This window comes from Onychostruthus taczanowskii, unplaced genomic scaffold, assembly GCF_017590055.1.
Source record: "Onychostruthus taczanowskii isolate IOZ18803 unplaced genomic scaffold, ASM1759005v1 scaffold8, whole genome shotgun sequence".
Lineage (NCBI taxonomy): Eukaryota > Metazoa > Chordata > Aves > Passeriformes > Passeridae > Onychostruthus > Onychostruthus taczanowskii.
In genome coordinates, this window is record NW_024505892.1 from 14,019,941 (window position 1) to 14,042,898 (window position 22,958).

The following is a 22,958-nucleotide window of genomic DNA, read 5'->3' on the forward strand; positions in this document are numbered from 1 at the left end:
CTACAGAAAGGAAGTCTCCTGATTCCAGGCCAACCACTATAAATATACCAACAAGAAGCTGCACTTTTTGGATGCTGCAGTACCTTGCACGATCACTGTCACCGTATTTTCCAATTCCCTTTGCTTTAGCCTCCCATCTCATCTCTCCTGCAGGCTGGAAGTCAGGTGGGGTCGCAGGTAGTTTTTGTGAGACGGTCACAGAGTGCCCGGCAGGAACGCTACCGACCTTGAGCAGCTAGCACTTGGTGCCTTTCACTGCTGCTGCTACCTGCTGTGCACCAAGGCCTGGCTGAAACAGGTCAGGGACGACGTACCCCGCCCTGGCAGCCGTGGATGGAGCCTGGCCGAGGAAAAAATTGCTTTCCTTGCTGTATGGTTGCTTTGAAATTTCCGTTCAAAGGCACCCGAGAGGCACATAACGCCTTCCTGCGGGCTATCTCCCCCACGCGAGCGAATCTGAGGCCAAACCCTGGCTACAAAGGAAACCCCCTGAGGGCATGGCGGGTGGGGGAGGGCCGCCCGCCCGCCCCCACTGCCCCCGGGACCGGCCGGGGCGGCTCCCCCGGGGATCGCCGCAGCGCAGCGAGTGCCTCCCTCCCCCGGGCCCTGCCGGAAAGGCCGCGGACAAACAGCCCCGCCAGTGGCCCCGGGTGCTGAGCCGAGCCCAGCCGAGCGGGCGGAAAGGGCGGCCGAAGCGGGGGCATCGCGGCGCGGCCACATCAGCCCCCGCCTGCCCAGCGCCGGCGCTTGGCTGCTGAGCCGCGCAGCAGCCCCCAGGAGGCGGCGGCGGCCGGGGACGCTGAGGAGGAGCCGCCTGCGCGGCCCAGCGGCGGCGGCAGGCGGGCCGGACGCACCGACCGAACGACCCACCGAGCAGCCGCGGCACGGAGAGAGGGAGGGAGGGCAGAGCGGCAGCGCAGCCCGCGCCGGCAGCGCCATGGCCACCAAGGTGAGCAGCGCCCGGGGGTCGGGAGGCGGCGCCGGGGCGCCCTCTGCGCCAGCGGGCCCGGCTGGGCGGGCGGGGGTCCCGGGCGGACGGGCTGCGTGCCGGGGGTCGGCGGAGCCGGTGCCTCCCCGGCCCCTGCCCCCGCCGCGGGAGGGACGGAGGGAGCGCCGCGCTCGGGCCTCGGCGCCACTGCCCGGCCCCTGCTCGGGGCTCGGCGGCTCCGGGGCGGGGGAAAGTTGTTTTTCTGCTGTGCTTGTGCCCCTCCGTTCCCTCTCCTCGGCGGAACGACCGTAGGGCCGAAGAGCCGCCGGAGGCCGAGGGTGCTGCTCCCGCAGCCCGGGCGCCCCTTGTCCCGCTTCCACCGAGCCCGGGAGCGGCGGGGCGCTGGGAGAGGCCTTGGCCACCGGCGGGCCCAGCTGCCCCGGCCCGCTCGCCCCCCGGCGCGTCAGGGCAGCTGATGCTGACCCCCGCCGTGGCATCCGGGGGTGGCTGTGCCGTGTCTCTGGTGGGAGCCCAGAGTCCGCACTGCGCGACCTGCTAATAGTGAGCTGTGATTTCACACGCGAAAAAAAAATAAATTAAAAAAAATCAAACCCAACGACAACAACAAAAAAAGAAAGGAAGTTAAATTGTTTTGTTCAGTTCTTCAACAGTATCTGCTGCTAATGCAACTGTCAAAATTAGCCCATCCTGTCTGAAAGTGGCCTCTTTCTAAATAAACAATATTTGTTTACTATATTGGTTGATGAAAGCATCTCTGCTTGTGTAGGTGTGAGTTAGCATGCACCAGCAACTCATCTGTGACTTGTCTAAGTATCTCAGGAATACTTTTTTGGTATTTGAAGTATTACTTTGAGTCACCTGATTCCATTAGGTTGGCCAGCCAGTTTAAAAAACTTCCTTTTACTGAGGCGGTTCTCTCTCAGCGCTGAAGAAACTCCACATCTTGAATGTGTCAGATGTATAAGTGGCTGTCTCTGTAACCATGTAAGCCGATGGTGGCTCATGTTTGGATAAACTTTTTCCAAAACACCAAAAACTTGATTTTAGGTTTCAAAATCATTCAGGCAGTTTAAAATACAGTGAATATAGTCAATATAGTGAAATTTATGTTTCTGTTGAGCTTTTAGAATATTGTTGATCGACTTGGTTTTTTTACATTGGTGGGTTCCAGTAATTCATGGGATGTGTGCGTGAATATTTTTTACTCAATCTAACGATTGTAGGTAGCAAGAGAATTACTTCTGGTGTGTATATACTACATAATACTCAGTATGTGAGGCAGATACCGTGCTAAACCAGTGTATTATTTCTCAGCTCACTTTGAGGTGCAGTGTCCTCATGGGATCCTGTGTTCTGTACCTAACACACGATCCATTTTATTCATACATTTGGAAACTTTCACGTTGCTGTTCTTTAAATATTTTTTGGAAACATTATGGCCCCAGACGGAAGGGCGTATAATTTCTGACTTCCTAATCCAGACTGGCTTAAAATCAGGTGGTGCAATTTTTTTCATTCTAAACATTGCAAGATATGGTAATGTACTTTGACTTGAAGGCTAAAATTGGTAAGTGGTAGTCAGGAAAGAGTTGGTATTTTATTGCTATTAGTTTGTTATTCTGGTAACTCTGAGCAGCACTGAAGAGAAGCTTACTTTATTTTCTGTGAGCTCTACCCAGGAGATGGGTCCCTCTCTGCAAACCGCCCTGTTTTGGATTTTATTTTGTTCACGTTGTGCAAACGTCAGCTATAGTAAAGGATATATTGTCTTTTTGAGCAGTGTAAGGGAGTAACTGGCTGAAAAAACAGTTTTTAGGAGCTCAGCCAACTAACCAGTCACCATTTCTTTTGGAAAGTAAATTTTGTTTTTTAAATTGTAAACAAATTTCTCACCTTCTGCTTGTGCTCCTTTACAAATTGCCTCTTTTTAAAAGAAATATGCAAGGTGTATTTGTATTTTATGTGAAATGTTACCAAAACTAAACTGTAAGTAGTTGTCTGGAGTATGAATTTTTTTAACTTTAATGGTGTCAAATCCTATATAGATGATAAGGATGACAGTCTGGCCTGGCCTGGCCTGTGCTGCACAGGCTATTCGCACTTCCTGAATGGATTCCTGTTTAAACTAGAATATACTTTCCAAGGAAGGCTGGGGACAAATTCAGTCTTGGTTTGAATGCTTTCAATGATGGAAAATCCAGTCTGTCTTTTCTGTTGTTGTTTTTAAATCATCTCTCTTGCTGTTGATGCTTCTTTCTTTTGAATCTGAACTCGCCCAGCTTCTGTTTTCAGATTTATCATTTTCTCTACAAGATTTACAAATGCTTGAATCAAGGTGTTAGATTTTGTGAGGATGGAGGATGAGATAGGGATTTCTTCCATAGCTAGCTTGTAATCCTTGGCCAGTTTTCTTGCTCCCACTTTGATAAACCACCGCAATTAAATTCCTGGGGTTTTCATGTATGAAGATGTGGTATACATGCTGGCTCTTCTCTGCACCATTCAAAATCAATGCATTTCTTATTGAAGAAATAAAAGCTTTTAGGGGAAAGGACTACTATTTTCATACCAAGAAGCTTTCCTAGCATATTTGTTAGCTGGAAACTTGGTAGGGAGTCTTCTGTTGAAACAGGTGGGCTGGCTGTAGGCCTTAAGCACTCTGGAGGCTGTGTCTGATGTTGTGAGCTAAATTAGCAGTGGCCATTGCTCCTTCTCCTTTCTTGCTCCTCATCCCATGCTGTATGTACATCCCAGGAGCCTACTGCAACACTTGGCAGGCCTGGTTTTAAGATACAGTAAGTTGCTGAAATAGCAAAAATATTCACTGAATGGAAGCAGTGATGTAATTTCTCCAGTTTTAGGGAGTTGCAGTAGTTGAAAGTTTGCTCAGAGCTGATACAGAAGGTTGGGTGGGGTGGTATAGTTGGGAGCAGGAGACTTTCACAGAGAAGGGTGAAAATATAAATGGGAAATAGAGGATCTAAGGCTTCTGGAGGCAGTTCTTCTGTTGCCAAGATTCTTACTGTAGCTTGGCAGTGGATTTTATGGTTTGCTCAAGGTTATGTGCTCTAAAAATGAAACAAATGTTAAACCCTATCAAAATAAGAAAAAAAGAATGTTGTTTAGGAGACTTCTAGAGTTTCACAGTCATTTAACTGAACCTGACTTCAGAGGTAAAGCAATTTCATGTCCACATTTAAGAACAGGTGATTTAAGCTAGATACTCCTATTTTGGATGCTTCCTTCAGAAACAGAATTAACCTTACAAATTCCTTATTTTTAACTGTGTCACAAATGATGTGACACAGAGTGCCTGAGCCTAAAAAATTTTCTAAACTTGGTCACAAGGAAGATGCAGTTTGGTAAATATTTCTGTCATAGTTGCTTACAAAAGCCACAGATGAGATTGTCATTCTGCTATTTGTTCCTTCGTGGTTTCTTTGGCCTTTCCTATTCTTTCCCCAATAGAGTTTGCCAAGTCCCAGCTTTACTCATGTCCTTTCTTTTGTTTTTGAGCTTCATTGAATAGGGAGAGCTAGAAATGTCAGGAAGCAATATGCTGGCTTTTAAACAACATTCTCCCTACCTTAGCCTATTTTAAAACTTATTTATTCTTTTAAAATGTAGGCAAGTCATTTTCTTGAAAAGGCTGGTGTTTTGCCATTTGTTAAGCCCTGATTTCAGAAGGAAGTGAAAGAACAGAATAGGCTATGGGTAAGACAGTTCTTCCAGTTCTTCTGGAACCTGTGCTGATAACATGTGGTGAGTTTTAATTTAGAAGTTGAAACTAGGAGCTGATTTATTGGTGTAACATTGTTGATGTTGGTGACATTGCTTTCCCGAGAGAGGTGTTTCATAAGGCAGTTGCTGACAAGCTTTGTGAAGTTAGGCACCTCTTACTGTCAATACCAACAGGTTTTTTCTTTATAACTTTAGGGTACTTATATCCCACCATTATGTTGTTGATTGTTCAATGGTTTGTGCAGCTTGAGGACTCATTTATCTGGTTCTGTTTTCAGGACTGGGTCCTTTTTTGTGGGAGAAAGTCCTTTGAGATGAAAGCTTAGACTAAATATTCTGTTCTTTAAAGAAGATACAACTTAAGAGTACTTCTAAAACAAGGAAATGCTGTTCAAGGCTTTCTTGTCCATCTAATCATGTTGGATTTTCTCTTTTAATGTCACTGGCTAGGTATAGTTGAATTCAGCATGGTTTTTGTAGTTGTGGTGAAGGAAGGTCATGATTTACATACGAAAATTTCACGTAGGGAAAGGTAACAACACATTAGCCTTAAAGATTATTATCCTTAAGTGTGTATCCTTCCTTTCATCTTTCTTATTCTCTATTACTCTCAGCAGTGTAAGGCTGCCCAAAGAAGTCCCACATTTTCCTTTATACTATCACTTGAGTTGGTTAGAAACAATTCTTTGTTCTGATTTGCATCTGGGAAATGAAGCACCCCTCTGTGCTAAATCCTCCAAAATACCCGGACTTTGTGTTCTGTTAATCTACATTATGCATTGTCCTAACATTGGAAGTAGACTCCTTTAGTAAATCTCATCTTAAGGGAGGATTCTGTTAATAAATCTTAAGACATCTGTGAGTTGGGATGATCCTCTTCTGTGATCATGTCATAATCCATTCAACACGTTCCATTATTTAAATTCAGCAAAAAAAGACATAATACAAAACATGAGATCACAGATGATCTGTGTATGTAGGTTGTGATGGGACAAAATTATTAGGTGAAGTAATGATTTTGATGTTATAGTCTAGTGATGTGAAGTGTTGTTTGGGTCGTTTACGCTAGTATTACGTAGATGTGGGGATACTTCCTAGGGCTTTTTAGATTATTTTGGTTTGGTGGTTTTTTAAGGGGCAACAAGATGACTAGAGAAGGGGAAAATGTTTGGTAGTGCAGATTAACCACAGATTCCTGACCTATTGGAGGGGTGAGATGTTAGCATGAGCATGAACTGATGCAGTTATTTTATGAAGACGCAGGTTTACTGTTCTTTTTTCTTTCTGTCCTGCCTTATGGTCTTTTAAAAGTTCAATGATAAGTGGTTTATGTTACATTGCTGTGCTTACCAGTTCAAGGCTTCTTATTTCTGTGCTGGAAAGCTGGTAAGATTCTGAGTGATGCTGTGCTTGAGTAATGATTCCTCTGACTCAGTTTTTCAAAGTTATTTTGAGCACCTAGGCAGAGTCATCAGAGACTCATTACCAGAGGTCATCATTTAAAAACATGATTACAGCAGCCAAACAGAAGGAAGTCTGATATCAAATGTCATAAGCTACATCTGGTTTATAGATTCAGAGTTTCAGGTTTTCACTCTGGTAGAATTTCTCTGTCTGTTGGTGTTACTTCAGCAATAAGGCTTTACAGTTAACTGTAGTTTCGTAAGAAGGTTTATTTTACTGCATTCTTTCAAGGTTTTCCTCTGAATTATCTTCCTCCTCAGATTTTCAGGTCTGAGTGTGTGAATATGCAGTAAACCTCTCCTTATTTGATTAGGACATCTGGCAAATTTCAGAGTTTACGGAGATCACCAAGGTAAAAATCATTTGAGAATTTTGCCATTTCAAATATGTGGGTTCCCTCCTGTATTAAATTTACAAGCAATTGTAACATTTATGGTGTTGGAAGCAGTCTTGCAAGACATTTTAAAAGCAGGTAATAGAGAAGACTCTGTAAAATAGTGGGAGTGATTTGTTTCAACCAGCCCTGCAGTAGGACAGATGAGCCTTTAGATATTTAGAATTATTTTAAGTAAATAGCTATTGCAGTGTTCAGCATTTAAAGCTAAACCTCTTCTATTTCAAAGTGTGTTTCACGATTACAATTTCTCCGAATTCACTTTACACTTCTTGGAGGGCTGAAAATCAGAGCTTGTGCTTTTATTTTCTTTAGTTGCATTCCTGCTTTCTCAGCAGTTTGTGATTGGAAAGGAGCTTCCCAAGTAACAGAAAGTTCAAACAACGGAGCAATCTTGTAGTAGTCCAATAAGCAAAAGTCAAGTGCTATGGAAGAGAGAGAAAAAAAATCATATTGCTTACAGGAAAATTTAACTTAAATTTGGAGCGTTATCACTTTCTTTCCCAAACCTTCTTTATCTTTGAGCTTTGTATGAATAAGAAACCTCTGTCAACAACACATATATATATATATATATATATATATAAAAGACATTTAAGACCAGAATCATTTAACTTTTGTCCTCTGTAAGACACAGTAAGGGGAGATGGGCACAAGGAACAGCTCTTCCTGTAGGGAGCTGTCATTATGCAGCCTGGTCCAGCTGTTGTATAGTTGTGAGGAGACATTTGGGACATGGCATGGTATGAAGGGCACATGAGCCATCCTGGGACTGCTGGTAACAGGGTATATGCTCAGAGAAGTATACTGGGTAAAGTCAAACCAGCGACTCAGTGTGTGAACATGTTTTTTGTGGGTAAAGCTCTATTTCCTCTTATATTTTAGAGCAGCTCTTCCCCCAGCTCCTGCCCTTTAAAGGAAGACACTGAACAGTAGGGGTTTCCAATGTGCAAAATAGGTGGCTGGAAGGAGGAGGAGGTGGTGAGAAGATGGGTAGTGCAGCCTGTGGGAGGTCTCTGGGGAATCTTAAGCAAAACAGCTGCTTCTGGGGAGAGGCAGCCATGTCTGGCCCGGGGTTTCTGCAAGTGGGACTTGCCCAGGTGAAATTATTGAGTCCCACTCCTGTAAAAAAGTGGAGACTGGTGAAGAACTGGTTGATGGGTCTTGTTTCTTATGACTTGTCGTTGAGTTACTGACTTCTGCTCTGAGTTGCCATCTGCTCCTCCTTGGCATGGGAACTGTTGTGCTTTTATTTTGTGTATTCATATGATATCTCTGTTTAAACACAGTAGGTCTTGGACTTGCTTTGCTTTTCCCAGCCTTCTGAGACTGCAGTTCTCAATGTTGAGAGCAAAAATTAGTTGTCATCTCAATTCAAGCAAAGTGTTTGCTTTCTGGGTTGATAGAACAAAATGGCTAATTTGCAAGAATGGCTATAAAAAATCTCTTAGAATAGCTTTAGACTGTACCTCCCCTCTGTATGATGAGTTTGGTTTTGGTTTTTTTTCCTTCTATGGTGATTATGTAAGTGGTTTCCAGAAGAAAGACAATTGATAAAAAGCTATTACATTTATTGTTTTTTCTAGTTCTTATTTAAATTCTAGTATTGCTTGAAGAGCTTATACAATTAATCTTTCTGCAGCAGTAAGGTGATACTGATGAGTGCTTCACTTCACCTTATAGCTTCATCAGATTTGAGAGTGAAGCTTAAATGTCTTATTTCCTCGTCTGCATTGGTTCTTTTTTGGGGTGGGGTCAAGGTTTAATTCAGTTACTGAATATTGCAATTACATATGATAATATAATGTAATTAGTGCTTACCTAGTGCCAGCACTCTTCTTTCAGCAGTACTGTAATTTCCTTCCTTAATAGCCCTATATTTTCTTCTGAAAATGATTGCTTGTGGAATACAAAATTAAGCGTCTTCCTTGCTGCAAATAACTAGACCACAGTCTTGGATGTTTGTATGAAAGTTGTTGAATTACAATTTTTTTATCAATAGCTGTCACATTCTGTCAAGCTGCCAATTTTTCTAGTAATTCATAAGGAAGCAGAAGTTCTAACTTTCTTTTCAGACTTTGATGCTTTCTGTCACTGTAAAGGTTGCTGGTACAAGAAAAGTTTGTGAGGTGTTCTGTCAAACTTTCAATGTTGCATGACTTAATCCAGTTCTGTCATTCATTACATCTCTTGGTTTGTTTTTTATTATTCAATGCACCTGTCCAGACATTCTTTTTCTTCTTTTTTTTTAACTCTTTGTCTAAAGTGGGATATGCCTACACTGCTAGTGTGCACATTGCATTAAATTGCAGGTCATTAATGTCCAGTTCAGGCGCTGGGTGTTCTCTGGCCAGGTCTAATGACTGAGCTTTGCTTAATTGAGCTGCCATTTATCATGAAATAAAGTTTGTAATCTTGCAGGGTCTTGTACTTTTCTACACTGCCAATAGAAAAGCCTAAAACAGCTGTAGGCTTGGATACTTTAGAACCCAAAAAATGTGAACCTTTCCCATTTCTAGAGTAAGGAAGCTTCATCTGATAAAATGGTAATGCATTTATGTTGGTGTAACAGTTTCCTCACTTGTGTTCATAAAATAAAAGTAAACATAGACTTTTACAAAATAGTGTTTCTAATAAGAACTGAGATATAACAAAACATTAGTATATTGATTAATGTTGGATACTCAAGTAACAGAGAATTTAGCAGAATTCTATGTGGAGAGCTCATCCTGCTGTGTTTCAGATTCCATCCCAGCTGCTTTCAGTGCATGACATGCTATTTCAGTGCAACATGCTATTCAGCACGTGTTTTCCTATTAATATTTACCAGTATTTGGGACTCCAGAGTCATACAGCTGTTCCATTCTGTATTTTACGGATGAAGTTTATTTGAAACAGCATCGTTTTAACATGTACTTAGTTTGCTTTGCCAGGTATTCATTTGCTTCTAGAATGGCCTGTGCATGTGGTACATTGAGATCCACAATGTGTAATAGTGTGCTGAGTCTGAAAGGGCTTGAAGTTTGCTAGAACCTTAGTGAAACTTTGTGCCTCTCCAATTATTAGGATAATTACTAATTTTTTCTAATCTCTGCTCTCATAGAGGCAGCACTATTGTGTGACTACAAGCTGTCTTAATGAGTAGATCACAATGTGGCAATTTTTCTGGTGAATGCTGCTGGCTTTTTCTGAAGCCTTCACATCTTACTGGCTCTGTTGTTTGGGGACAGAATTAAAGTTTCAGGCAAACATCAGGGGACTTGGAACAGCAGGCTTCTGAAACATGCTATTAAATATTGGTTCAGCAAACAGTTGCAAGTTTTGCAGTTTGATTTCAGAGATACAGTAATGATTAATCTAGGCAGAGATTTTAATCACACTTGAGATAAATGCATCCTGCCTGACATCTGTAAATACAAACCCATGCTTCACTTGCTGCATTTATTACTTGCTGTAGTCATGGTGAAACTGGAATTAGTGTTCTCAAATTCAAAATTGTTGAGTACCCAGTTTATCTGAGGATCTGGGAAAGGTTGGTATTCAGAAGGGAAAACAGGGGGTAGGCTGGGCACTTGGAGCAGTGCAGTAAATTAATTCTGAAAAAAGTCTGGTATCACTGGAGTTCCTCACTCATGGTAGGAGTTTTGTAGTACATTTTTAATTGATGACTAGTTTATAAGTAATGTTTTAAACAAGAAAAAAGCTCAGATGTGATTCAGGGGAGTATCTGAGTCAGTATTTGGAAATATATCTAAATCACATGGGCGTCTTGAATGTATTTCTGCAACTGAATTTCCCTTGCTTCAGTATTGCTTGGGTGCATGGAGATCCTGTTGTTGGGTCTGACAATATCCCATAAATAAGTCAGTATGAACATACCAAAATATAACTAAGCACCTCTTTTAGTAGTGCATGATAGTTATTCTGAAAATATGCTGCTTTTTTAAACCACTGACCTGATTATAGATAATTCTTGAACATTTTTAAGCACTACTACAAATCTGGAAAACATCACAGTTTCTTTTTGCTTTTTTCATGCTCTGTGGTATGGTTATCTACCCACCTGGCTTATAACTGCATGGAAAGAAGCTGTAATTTGTTTTAACATCTTACAATTTTAAGATCTGTTTTACTCTAATACTTTTAAGAGATCTTAGTCATATAACCATTTTAGACCTCATTCTGCATCAATGACTTTTAGTCCCAGATGCTTGAGTTGAACAAGAGGCTTTCTGTGTAGGAATTCACTTGAATGCAAGTTCTTAGTGTGCATTCTGCCTGTAATGCTGGCTAGGAGCTCATTTCACTGGGCTTTGGGGGTGTGGTGATGTTTGCTGACAGGTCGACAGCTGTAAAGAAGCTCATGTTCTGTGAATCAAAAATAAAATATGCACAAAAAATTTGTGGGACTAGCCTGAACTGGGTTCAGGTGGTCTTTCATGACCAAAACATTATTTTCAGCAAGACAGTGAAGTCCTGCATGGTAGATCTAAAGAGTTAATCTGTCCTCAATGAGGAAAGCCCAACTTGCTGAAGTGGCTAGTAAACTGTTGTCTTTATTTCTAAGGAAACATTTCCAAGTCTCTTTAACACTTGAAAACTTTCCTAGACCCTTCTTCCTTACTTCCATTCTAATTCTAGAAGTGCCAGTGATTTAAACCACATGCATGTTGGTGGGAATTGAGTCCTGCCTTCCTGTCCCTTACTCTATAAAGGTTTCAGACTTTGTGTTTTGTACTTTTTGAAAACTCTTCATGTTTTGTTGTCAATTCCAATATCAGATAGACCTTTTAATCCAGTATAAATACTTAATTAAATAACTGACTGAAATATTGCAGGCACATGCAGCTTCTGTCTGCAAGCATATTTTACTAGTGGGCAGAAATTATACAAGTCCTTGTTTCTTTAGATTTTTGTCTGTGTTTAATTTACTTCTAATATGCGTATAGTCAGTACTGTTGACTTCAAATGATTAGCTGCAGGCTAGTGAACTTATTTTAGAGTTGAAAAATTGCCCAGAGAAAGTGAGCCAGTGGGTCAAGAGACATTTTTAACGTGAATTTGTAGAGTAATGTGAGGATCCAGCAGTTAGAGCTGGTGAGGGAAATTGGAGTAATGATACCTGAATATTGTGACCTCTCTTCATCCAGAAGTGGAGTTCTTTACTGAACTTAGTTTTACTTTTTGGATGAGTTTGCTTTAATATGACATTGCTAAAAGCAAAACAAAATCATATTGAAAAGAAATGTAATACTAAAAGGAGGTTTTAATTAAACAAGTGAATTTTATTTTTTGCTTATTGTTTAATAAAATTATAGTATAAAATGTTCCAGTTTCTTCAAGCAAATTTTCTAGGCAAATGTTGCTGAGCACATGCACAAGAAGTGATGCCTAGCACAATACAAACAATATATATTTTCTCCAGTTTCTCTATAGTAGTTAAAAATATAAACATTGGTGTCTCCTTCATAATACATCTTTATCACTTTACTGGCAGTTGCTAGTACAATGGATAATCTCTTGAATTTCTAAGGTACTCTTTCTGTAGAAGACAGTGTCCCTTGTGTCCTCTTATTCTTCTGTTGTCAGTTTTTGGTTTGTTTCTTGTCTCTTAGCAAAGCCTGTGAGAGGAACATGTAGACATTTCTTTACCACAGTCAGGACAGAGAGTAGCTGCTTCTCCAGGCTGAGAGTCATAGCACTTGAGGAGACACTTGATATTTCTGCATAGGCTATCCAAATGCACATTTTGCCTTGCAGTCTGATAGGGCTTGATAGAGGGACTAAAATGAAAAGGCATTTTTTTGTCAAATCATAGCCCCAGATGTTTCCTTCATTAGTAGTATAAATGTTTTTTATATTTTCAAGGCCAGGCTGCATGGGGCTGGTGGAAGGTGTCCCTGCCCATAGCAGGGTTGCTGAAACAAGATGATCTTTAATGTCAGTCTGATCCAAACCATTCTATGATTCTGTGATTCAATGCTGCAGATGATGCAGTGAAAATCTCTTCAGACTTGGGGCACTTAACTTGTGAACGAGCTTAGATTTCAGGCTAAAGGGTAGGGAAATTATTAAATCTACCTAAATGTTAGGCACTGCTGGGAGAAAACTGTCCTTAGTCCTCTGAGGTGGGAAAGACATGAGGGGCTCCTGTCTGTATTCCTGTATTCTTACTGTTTTTCTCAGCGTTTTGGACACAAGCCCTTTTAAACTTCTTTCAGAATTCCCTATAATATCCACAGAGGGACTTAGCATGTGTTTTGATCTGTGGAGAAGTTTTTCAAAGATGCATTGATTAAAACATGGCAACTTAAGTAGTCTGTGAATGGTGACACAAAACAATGGCTAAGCTGTCATTTAGATCCATGCCCACCCTGTGTCTTCCCACAAGCTTCACTGGCACAGTGAAGATAGCAAGGGGTTTAAGGCTTCAGCTGATCACTAGTCAGATGGCTTGCACTAATTCTAAGCAATAAAATACCTACAAACCAGTAATTTTTTACAGACAGTAATCACAGGGCAAATTGCTGAGAAAGATTAGTACAGGAAAGAAAATGCAAAAATAGTTTCGTTTTTTGTGTAGAAGAGTATTGTCACTCATTAGATTAAATGCTTCATTTTGAACCATTCTTTGGGAAGCAATCAAAATATACTGCTACTTCCTGAAGTGATGAATTTGCAGATAGGTTTTTGGCTTTATTATTTTCTTTCTGCTTTCTTAATTTCTCCAATCCTGAGATCCCAACCTGTATCCCAGCTATGCTATTCCTGTTTTGTTCTTTTAGAACTGCCCTTTAGAATGAATATTTTATTTCTAAAAACAGTATATGTGGGAAAAAGTAATTCTGAAAAAAACCCACTAATTTTGAAAAAACCCACATTTTTTGTAGCATAAAGAGACGTTACAAAAAATGTACTAAAACCCAAAAACCAAACCCACATCCAAAAAGCTTTTAGAAGATAACTAATAAAATGTTGTCTGGGAAGAAATAAATGCATTTTCCTCTTCAGTGCTTCCAAGTGTGAGCAACATACTGCTTATCAGTATTTCACAAGCAGCGGATTTCAAAGGCTTACTATACCTACTGAAGAATATTTGTACTAACTGAAGCAGTTTTTGTAACAAGCTGTTCTGAAGTTTATTCATACCAGATGTGTTACTGGAGTTACTTGAGGTGACCAAAAGCCCTTTGTTGTTCATCCCAGCTAAAAGCTTAGGCTGCTGTCCTAGAATAAAAGGTTGTCTTCTCACTGACACGGCCATTTAAAATGTGAGGACTTTGACTTGTTTAGAGCCAATGCTAATGATTAACTTTTCTTCATTAAAGAAAAAAAAATATTTTTGGCATTCTGCCAGGCTTCCCGAATTATGGTTTCTGCTCTTCCAGTGGATGCAGGTTTCAGAGAAACCTGCACTTGTCTGTCTCATATACTTCCCAAAAGAGAAATCCAGAATTTGATTCTCTTTCTGTCAATATGGGAACTGCTTCCAGCAGCATGAGATGTCATCTTGGTGCTGTGATATAGCAGTTGTATTTCTGACCATGGCACCAGGCAATTTAAACCTGTGAATCCCTGTCTCTTGACAGGAGCAGCGCAGGGTGGCTGAAGCTCTTGAGCTGCTGAAGTGCCAACTGTGAAGAGAAATGTGTGCAGTTAGGGAATTTCATGCTATGAGACTTCTATGGATATTTCCTTTGTACTATCTGCCACTGCCAGCTGACCAAGAAAAGCAGTTGTGGTACAAGTTTCCTAGACTGTAACACATGGTTGAAACAGATGAATCTATGGTGTAACACTAGATCTCTTCCTAATACAAATGAAGCCCTGTGTGCAGGGAAAGCATTTTCAAAGGTGTGTCCAATTTTTTAGGGGCTTCTCCAATTTTTGTGCTATAAAGCATACTTTGATGCAGAACTGTTGCATTGCAGTCAGGAAGTCCAGCATTACAAAAACATTTTGCTTCAGAAGTGTGAACTTAAAGAAAAACCAGTAGTCATTCTACGTGGGTCATTGATCATTCACCTCAAGGAAGGCTGAGGCAGGGAAGATGTTGTAAAAGCTGCTCTGAGCACAACTGGTGTGCATTAGCTGTTAGCCTGCCTGCTTATGGCTGGTGAGGAATACACAGGGGCTTTCACTGTCGTTCTCCATGACAGGGCTACCCTGCTGCAGCTGAACTGTAGTGCAGGCAAGTGTGGCCCTGTGCACATCAGGATTGTTCAGTTTTGGGGTAAGGTGCTTTTCCGTCTGAGCCTAGCCTTGAGTGAAATATCTTGGAAAAGGCAGAAAGATTCTTCTCATGAGAAATAGGTGTTTCTGTTGCTTTATCACCTCTTTCAAAGTTCTGGGGGGCATCCAGCAGGAGCCAGTGGATCAGGATGTTTGCACAGATTTTGGATATTCATCTAGTAACTTAGTGAAGCAACAGTGTAACCTTTCACTGGAAATTTAGTTTAATGACTTTTACTAGACAACTTCCTTCCCACTTCATTTATGTTGAAGAGCTTTAACACTGACAGGTAGAGTTGTGTAGTGTTACGTTTGCTTTCAGAAATAAGTTGGCAAATGCTCTTGGTTTTTTGTTGGGGTTTTTTTTCCTTTTGGTCTTTAATATTACGGAAAGAAGAGGGAAGCACTGAACTTGGACAAAAGTAGTGGAGGAAAGTGAAATCTGCTCCAGGCCTTCAGAGGAAAAATATTTCACTAATCTAGATACTGCTTTTCAATGTGGGGAATCTTTTGGTGTTTTAATATTCCTAGGCATGATTGTATCATAATTATAAAAAGACAATAATAATTATTGATTACAGTGCTCAGTGTTGGGAGGCTTCACACTGTAGTAAGTCAGTAAATCTGTAAATTGGGAAACTACAGTCCAGTTCTGTAACTACAGCCAGTAGATCTTGGACTTGTAGACAAAACTGCTGGCTTCCTCTCATTCTAGAGAAACTGCAGTATATGCCAGAGGTGCAGAGATGCTGGGGATCAGAGAACCTTTTCCCTCTTGCCATGTGCTGTGACAGGGTTCTGCTTAATCTGTGCCAGGCTTTCCTCACATGAGGGAGCATAAGGTGAATGTCAGGATGTGTTCCAAACTCCTAGTGGAGATGCTCAGTTGCCACCTGAGCAAAGAGAGGCAGTAGCTTACAGTACAAGATCCAGGCCTGGTCTCTGGTCAGTTAAATCAGTTAAAACTTTTTGGATTAGCAGGGTTTTTTTCTCAAAGGAACTGACAAAACTTCAGAATCCAGAACCATTTGTATCTTGGATCAGAGGTGGTGGTGGGAGAGGGGAGATATACATGCAACCAGTAGATGAAATTAATTTTCTTGCAGCTAATAGCTTTGTTAATGGTTCTTTCTTGTTTTGCATGTTTGCAGTATCCTGTAAATGAAGCAGGGGCCTTTATTCCACTAACAAAATATTTCAATTTTTGAAGTTCCTGTAGTTTTTGGACTGTTTGATCCTTTTGTATATCATCAGAAGTAAATATGAAACACAACAGTTACTTTAAGAATTTTTTGTCTAAGCTGTGTTTTGAAGAAGTTCTCTTTGTGGTGTTCATTAATCTGGACTGATCCAGATTAATGATCGGGAATTCGTCAGATATTCCCATTTTGTGAATATTCAAAGTGTCCCTAAGCTTAGCTCTAATATTCAGTGTGTGTATTGCAGTGCCAAGGAGCTAAAATTCTTTTCCTGTTAAATATTTTTTTCCATGCCCATTTGCAATTTTGCATGAGTTGCAAAGGTAGATAGAACTTTTAAGTTCTATCTGCTACTTGGACACAATATTTATGGTCAGTAAGAAGGAAAAAGCTTCTTGGAAAGTCAAACCATTTGCCATTTTACAGTATTCTGGAACTGATTGTCAGAAATTTAAATAGGTTTGGGGCTGATGTATCTGCCCAGGGAAAGCCTAGAGGGTTTTCCATTGTTAACTATACACTTAATAGTTGGGGCAGAAACATTTAGTCACTTAGTTTTACTTTGGAATTGGTTGAGTTTGTAAACTTAACAGTAGGAGCATAGTATGAAAGCTTACTTGCCAGAAGTTCTTAAGGTCTTCATTTCCAGCCTAGGCAAGTGAGCCTAGAAATGCAGGTGAAATGGATAGTACTGGCAGAAAAAGATGAGGAATGTGTTTGAAATGTTAATATACAGACCAGGTTTCTGATGTACCTCAAATTCTTAATGTTCTGTAATAATCCATTTCTGTAGCATTGCAATTATTTTTACTTGTTTTTAAATTTGTTTTTAAATTTCTGGAAGTGTAGTTAGCAAGGTTTGTTTGTAATTTTTTCCATGTTTTCTACTTTTTCTAACTTTTGAAACAGGCATCCAGAGTAGGTCAATAAGTGGACTTCGGCATTATGACTTTATTAAATTCTATATCTCTCTTGTTTTTTCTTTCTCTACAAGCTGAATAGTTCCATTTTTTTTTTCTGAGTAACTTTAATTTCACTGCTGCATCTGGAGAATCTAGTATTTGCATCTGTTCTTTTATTAGACAGAAATATATTTTATCTTTCCAGTCTGGTCATCAGTGGGGATATTTTGCCAGTTTTTCTGAAGGCTGATAAAATTGGTCTGTTGCCTTTTTTTCTGGTAAACTCTCATCATTCCTGTGAATAGAAGCAAGAACTTAATACTATGGTGTATTACTTGAAAAAGGCTAAGAAGACTTCCTGGTTAAGAAGGCTGCTTTTCCCATGATTCAGATGCCCAGCATCTGAGTGCTGTTAAATTGACTTGCAAAAAGTGTATAAATTTTAGCAACATGCTGGAAAAAGGACATTTTCAACACTTCCATCTGCTACTGCTGAGGGAGCAGCTCTGTAGAGTGGTGCTTTTTACACCCCTGCCTAAAATGTTCTTGTATTTCTAAAGGTGTGCTGCTTCTCTTCAGTTCATTTTTCAGGAAAGTAAAGCAGCTTGTTCTTATATTTCCATGAAGGCCAGATGTGCTGCTGGAAAGAAAGCAGCCAGTGTTATTATTGAACACAGTTTTTGCCTCTTCATCTCTGTTTCGCATGGCATAATCTGAAAGTGCTGAAAGCCTCCATTCTAAGGGAAAGGTTTTCATTCAAGGGAGCATTCAGAGTGCTTAGGACACATGGTTTTCTGCAATGTTGTACTGCTCCAGTGGAGAAGACCAAGTGTTCGATTTGTTGTGCACATGGTTTGGGATTAGATTTGTCAGCTGAACAGCTGAAACGTGTTTTTTTTTTCCTCAGCTCTGTTTTTATTTACACTGAAGTAAAGTATCTTTTGACCAGCCAGAAGTATTTCCACATGTTACTCATGAAATTAAAATGTGAAGGTGGGAAGTTCTGTTTTCCTCGGGTTTTCTGTAAGAAGTTGTGTCTGGGTGTGGATTATAACAACCTGCAGTTTTGCAACAGGCAAGACTCGATAGTGAATGTCTGTCTTTCGGTATTTTTTTTCCCTATCATATAGTTTATTTTCAGCAGAAGTTATTTTATTGTCTCCTTTGACAGAAAATATTACTTTTTGTTATTTTCTTTCCCTCACCCTTCAAGTACAAGAAGGAACTCACTGCTGTACACTGAATGATGTTATTAGTAAAACCAAATGCTTCAAACATTTCTTTATGTAGTGTAATAGCAGAGTCAGTGCACGGCAAAGCCTTTGTGTGTCTAAACACTTAAAAATTAGATTTGTTTTGTTTTTCCCTCCCTCCTCATGCCAGATATAACAAGCCTAGTCTCACTGCTTGTTTCTGTATTTGCATAATTCTTCCCATATAGAGTCTCAAAACATAATTTTACATATTACATTTTACGCACAGCAGTGGTTACTTACATCTGCAGTTACTTGCTTTTCTTTTTCTGAATTGCTTGCTCTGTGAACTACTTCCCTTTACTTAAATTGGAGTTGGAATATGTCTTGTATAAAACAAACAAAAAAAAATTGTTTGCTAAAGTTAGGAACCCTTCCTTCTTCCCCTGGAAAACATTGTACGTACAGTTCTGGACATGACAGAGAACAACCAGTCTTAAATCCTTATGGCAGATTATCTCCAACACACTCCACATGAGATTTTTATCTTTTAAAGTTGTTGTTACTGTTGAGTTTGCAGTTCAAATCTAGGAAATGTTAGCTTCCTATGTGCTGAGTTTCTCTTTGTACATTCAGCCTTACCCCACTTACTATTTCTGTAAGTTAAGGATAATTTGTGCTGATGGTTTCTTAATGAAACCTTCTACAGAAGCTGGAAGCCTCACTGTTACGTTCTTTTCGACCTACAGGCTCGTGTTATGTATGATTTTGCTGCTGAGCCTGGAAACAATGAGCTGACGGTCAGTGAAGGGGAGATCATCACAATCACCAACCCGGTAAGAAAACTGAGATGGAATCTGCTTCAGTGCACTTTCCTGACCTACTTCTATCAGCACTTAGAAGGAAAATGGTGCTGGTGACATCTGAAAGGCCTGGCTATCCTTCCCTGAAGAATTAGCAAAAAAACAGAACACAAAGAATTTTCTGATAATCTTGTGGAAACAAATACAATGTTTTGGAGGATGGGAACTTCTCAAACTGTACCCACACACAAAAGAATGTACTCAGCTTTATTTTCTTCTAAACAGAGCTGAGAGACAAGTAAGAGGAAGGAACTGATGGTGGTGATAGCCTGTACATCTGAATGCCTTGTCTATTTTTGTGTGCCTAATATTGCACATTTTGTGTGTATGTAATCTTTCATGTGCTTGCCACTTGCATTTAAATGGGACATCCAGCTCAATTCTAGGTTTTGAGTTTCTTAATCAATTACTTCAGTATTCCATGTTTGGTAAAGAACTCACGACAAAAATTTATTTATTTTTTACTGAAATTTTGTGTCCTTTCATAATTAAAGAAATACGAACAAGGTATAGGGAAGTAGTGGTGACAATACTATCACAATGCCATCAGGGTGTTGTTAAATGAATAGGGCTTTTCAGCACTGACATTTGATTTATGTCTACATTTTGAATTTCAGTGTCCTATATAATTCTTACCCTTGGTAACAAAGTATCAGTTGATTCTGCTTTGAATTTTGTGTAATGATATGGCTTTGTGAACAGGCTTGCCTGTTGAAACAAATACAAACAAAAACTAACTGATCATGAAGCCAAGGTCTTATTTATCCGTTTGTATAAAACACAAGCATTCTGCAGAATAAACTTAATTCTTTAAAGATCCTAGTCATGTGTAATCCTGATAATTTTTAGTTCCACTGATCTTAAATACTTGAAGCAGATATTTAACAGAGCCAGCACCCTCTTGGATAGTGTGCTGTGCTATGGCAGGGGTAACATTTTGAATGAATTCAGGAGCTTAATGCCATTTCACAAAAGTAAGACTAAATATAAATAAATAGATAACCACTTTGAAGCTAGTTCTCACCGACCAAGACATCTGTGGCTTAAAGCAGTACACTCAAAACCAAGTAAAACTTTGTTTTATGCTGTCCATGGTAAATTGCCACAAAGGCTCTTGATCTTTTTTTTATGATAAGTTTTCATGGCAATAGCTGAAGTCATGCAAGTCCACTGATGATTGCTTTCAAGTGTAGCAGTGCAAATATGACTTCTGGCTCAAGATGTCATTGCTCTTGCAGTTCAACCAAACTGAGTAGAATTTATAATCAGAGATGTCTCATTATTTTTGTGTTCTTGAGTATTAAGCTTTTAGGTATGTAAGAGAAAATAAATGCACGCTGTTATTTCACTAACTGCTTGATCTTTACTGCATAGAATCTTGAATACATAACCAGGCTTCTCCTTATTGGAGTGCCTGTAAAGTGCAGAACTATATGAAATTTTCGAAGTGAAAGAACAAAATTGTGAATAAAAAAATACTTCAATTAAAAAGCAAATTAAGAAAACCTAAAATTTAGTAATCGCTGTCTAGTATATGTGTCTCCAATTTTCATCTGTGAGCTAGCTTGACATGTATCTATGTGTTCCCTAAACAAGTTGATTTAAAACAGAGCTGGCTTATTCTTGATAATGTTTCCTGGAATCAACTTAGCTTAACTACAAATGTCTACAGAGCTTTCGTAGTGTACGTAGAATATGTGTTTAAAAAACCCCAAACAATATCGGGATGTCCCACTGAGATGAGAGCTGAACTGTTGGTAGTTCTTTCTAAACTAATAGCATAAGACTGCTTCTGAAAAGAAATGTGAAGTGGAAAGAATGGGTCCAGATCTTACATGGCATGTGGCTCTTTTAATCTTGAAAATAGCCTTAACATTTCTGTGGGTGATAGCTCTCACTCATCACATGTCTCTGCATCTTCAATAAAGGAGGCAGAGATTTTACAGATATCACCAACAGTTTTATTCTTTGAGTCTTGTTTCTTTATAGTCTGTTGATTAAAATTAATCCATTGAAATGGACATACTAATAGTTGTCTTTATATGCAGTCTGTGGCCAGACAGTTGATTGTGGTTTCATAAATGACCAAAAGTGCTGAAAAATCAATTAATTTTCCCGTTCATGCTTGTTAAAGTCTGAAGTCCAGAATAGCTGTGTAAAATCAGCATGATCTGTGTTGTGTTTAAATGAGTATCTGCTGCTTCAGCAGCTTTGAGAGAGTTTGTTCAGTTTCACAGTCATAGCTGTGTTTTGAACATTGAAAGCAAGACAGTGCTTCCTGCTGAGCATTTGACATTTGACAGCAAGACAATGCTTCCTGCTGAGCTATTTGAAGCATGTTGTGAGATCCATCTAGCAAAATTATTTCTATATTACTTCTTTTAGGATGTTGGTGGAGGCTGGTTAGAAGGAAAAAACAGCCAAGGCGAGAGAGGACTTGTTCCAACAGATTATGTTGAGGTAAGTGACTACACTGCTCAGCACTAAAAGCAGAACTGCTGAAAAGGCCATCCTCTGGTTTGCTGACCAAACTGAAATGCTCAAACAGAAGGCTTGGAATATATAATCTCATTGTAGCAACTGTAGCTCGCTTTGGACCCCAGTGCAAACATGCCATCCAAAGCTCCTGAGCTTCTTAGTGGTTTACCAAGAAATGCAACAGGAAGCTCTCTATAGTAAATGCAGCTGATCTGCAGAACATGAGTTGTTTTGAATCTGCTTTAGTTTTGGAGGTCTCATAATCCAATAATTGGCTGTTTTTTCTGTCTGAAGATAGAAATATGGAAGTGAAATTACTAATGCAAGTTCACACTGGTGTTGCTGTGGCAGACTTGCCTCATGCTCATAAATGTGGAATGGAGCCACATTTCTGGGGCTCAGGATGTGGGGTATCAAATCCAGGGACTATTCTGCTTTTTTTCTTCCTGAGACCCTCTGTTGTCCCTTCAGTGTGTTTTGTTCTGATTGTTGTTTAAAAACCAGTGGTATTGTTTTGGGGGTGGAGTGGGATCACAGTGCAAAGACTGCAATCTCATTCACTCTTGAATGGCCCAGTGTCTGCATGTGTGCAGGTTGCTGTTTAGGTGGGTGAAGACCTTGGCTGTAATTCCTGCAGCCTCTGAAGGCATGTGTCTTCTTCCTTCAGCAGTGCCGTGTTTATTAAAAAAAAAAAAAAAAAAGGGGGAGGAGGGGAAGGGAAAGCAGGACCATGCTGGCTCACATGACCTTGTGTTTTTGCTTCAGTTGGTTAGCTCATGGTCTGGTAGCTTTTGGCTTTCTAAGCTTACTGTCCCAAATCCATCCCCTGAGCACTGAGTTCCCAGTCTCCAGGCACTTACATTAACCACCTTTGATCTCTAAGTAATTTATAGATAGGTGTTCACTGCCCCAAGTCTTTTGTGTTGTAGTTGTAAGGAAACCTAGCTCCATCTGGTGTGGAAGTAAATCCTCCAGAGTATCGTGTCAGTTTCTTGTAAAAAATTCAATTTAATTTGAATTTAAAAAGGTTATATGCAAACATCTTAAGGTCTAGTGATATGAGTGTTAGGGTGATTATATATGATAAAGCATAATTTGGTTAATTGGAGCATGAAAAATCTTTCTCAACCTTTTCCATTTCAGATTATAACCGAAGGTGCAAAAGATGGCATTAGCTGCGGTAACTCATTAGCTGATCAGGCATTTTTTGATTCCCTTTCTTCAAATACAGCTCAGACCAACTCTGCTGCCAAAAGCAGTAATCAGGTATGGCTTGTGATTTTTTGGGCACTGTGGGCATGGAAACTTCTATTGACGTAATTGCTTGCTGTACTTTATTTGTGAACCTTCATGAAAGTACTAATTAATTGTGTTTTCATTAGGGAACACTTTTGTTGAATATTAATGATGTGTGTGACTGCTCAGATACTGTCACTGCTGGAAAATTTAGTAGTCTTAACACTTTCAGAAATGGAGCATTTTTATTCTTTCCAGTCTGCAATGATACAAATCTGTGACTACTTCAGTCTCTGTAAGTGTAAGT

At 39.9% G+C, this 22,958-nt stretch overlaps 1 protein-coding gene across 3 annotated transcripts in view; it reads left to right on the forward strand.

The window, feature by feature from the left end:
- Positions 1 to 560: 560 nt before the first annotated feature.
- The window catches only part of SNX9 (sorting nexin 9), a 62,068-nt gene continuing 39,670 nt past the window's right edge, over positions 561 to 22,958 (forward strand). Inside the window, exons 1-4 of one of the 3 annotated variants that reach the window (XM_041423647.1) lie at positions 561 to 949; positions 18,824 to 18,910; positions 21,323 to 21,397; positions 22,559 to 22,681. In XM_041423647.1, coding sequence (XP_041279581.1) covers positions 938 to 949; positions 18,824 to 18,910; positions 21,323 to 21,397; positions 22,559 to 22,681 — 297 coding nt within the window. In that variant the 5' untranslated portion in view covers positions 561 to 937. Of the gene's footprint in view, positions 950 to 6,478; positions 6,507 to 18,823; positions 18,911 to 21,322; positions 21,398 to 22,558; positions 22,682 to 22,958 lie in introns of those variants that run through there. The other 2 variants (XM_041423645.1, XM_041423648.1) reach the window with 2 other exon arrangements.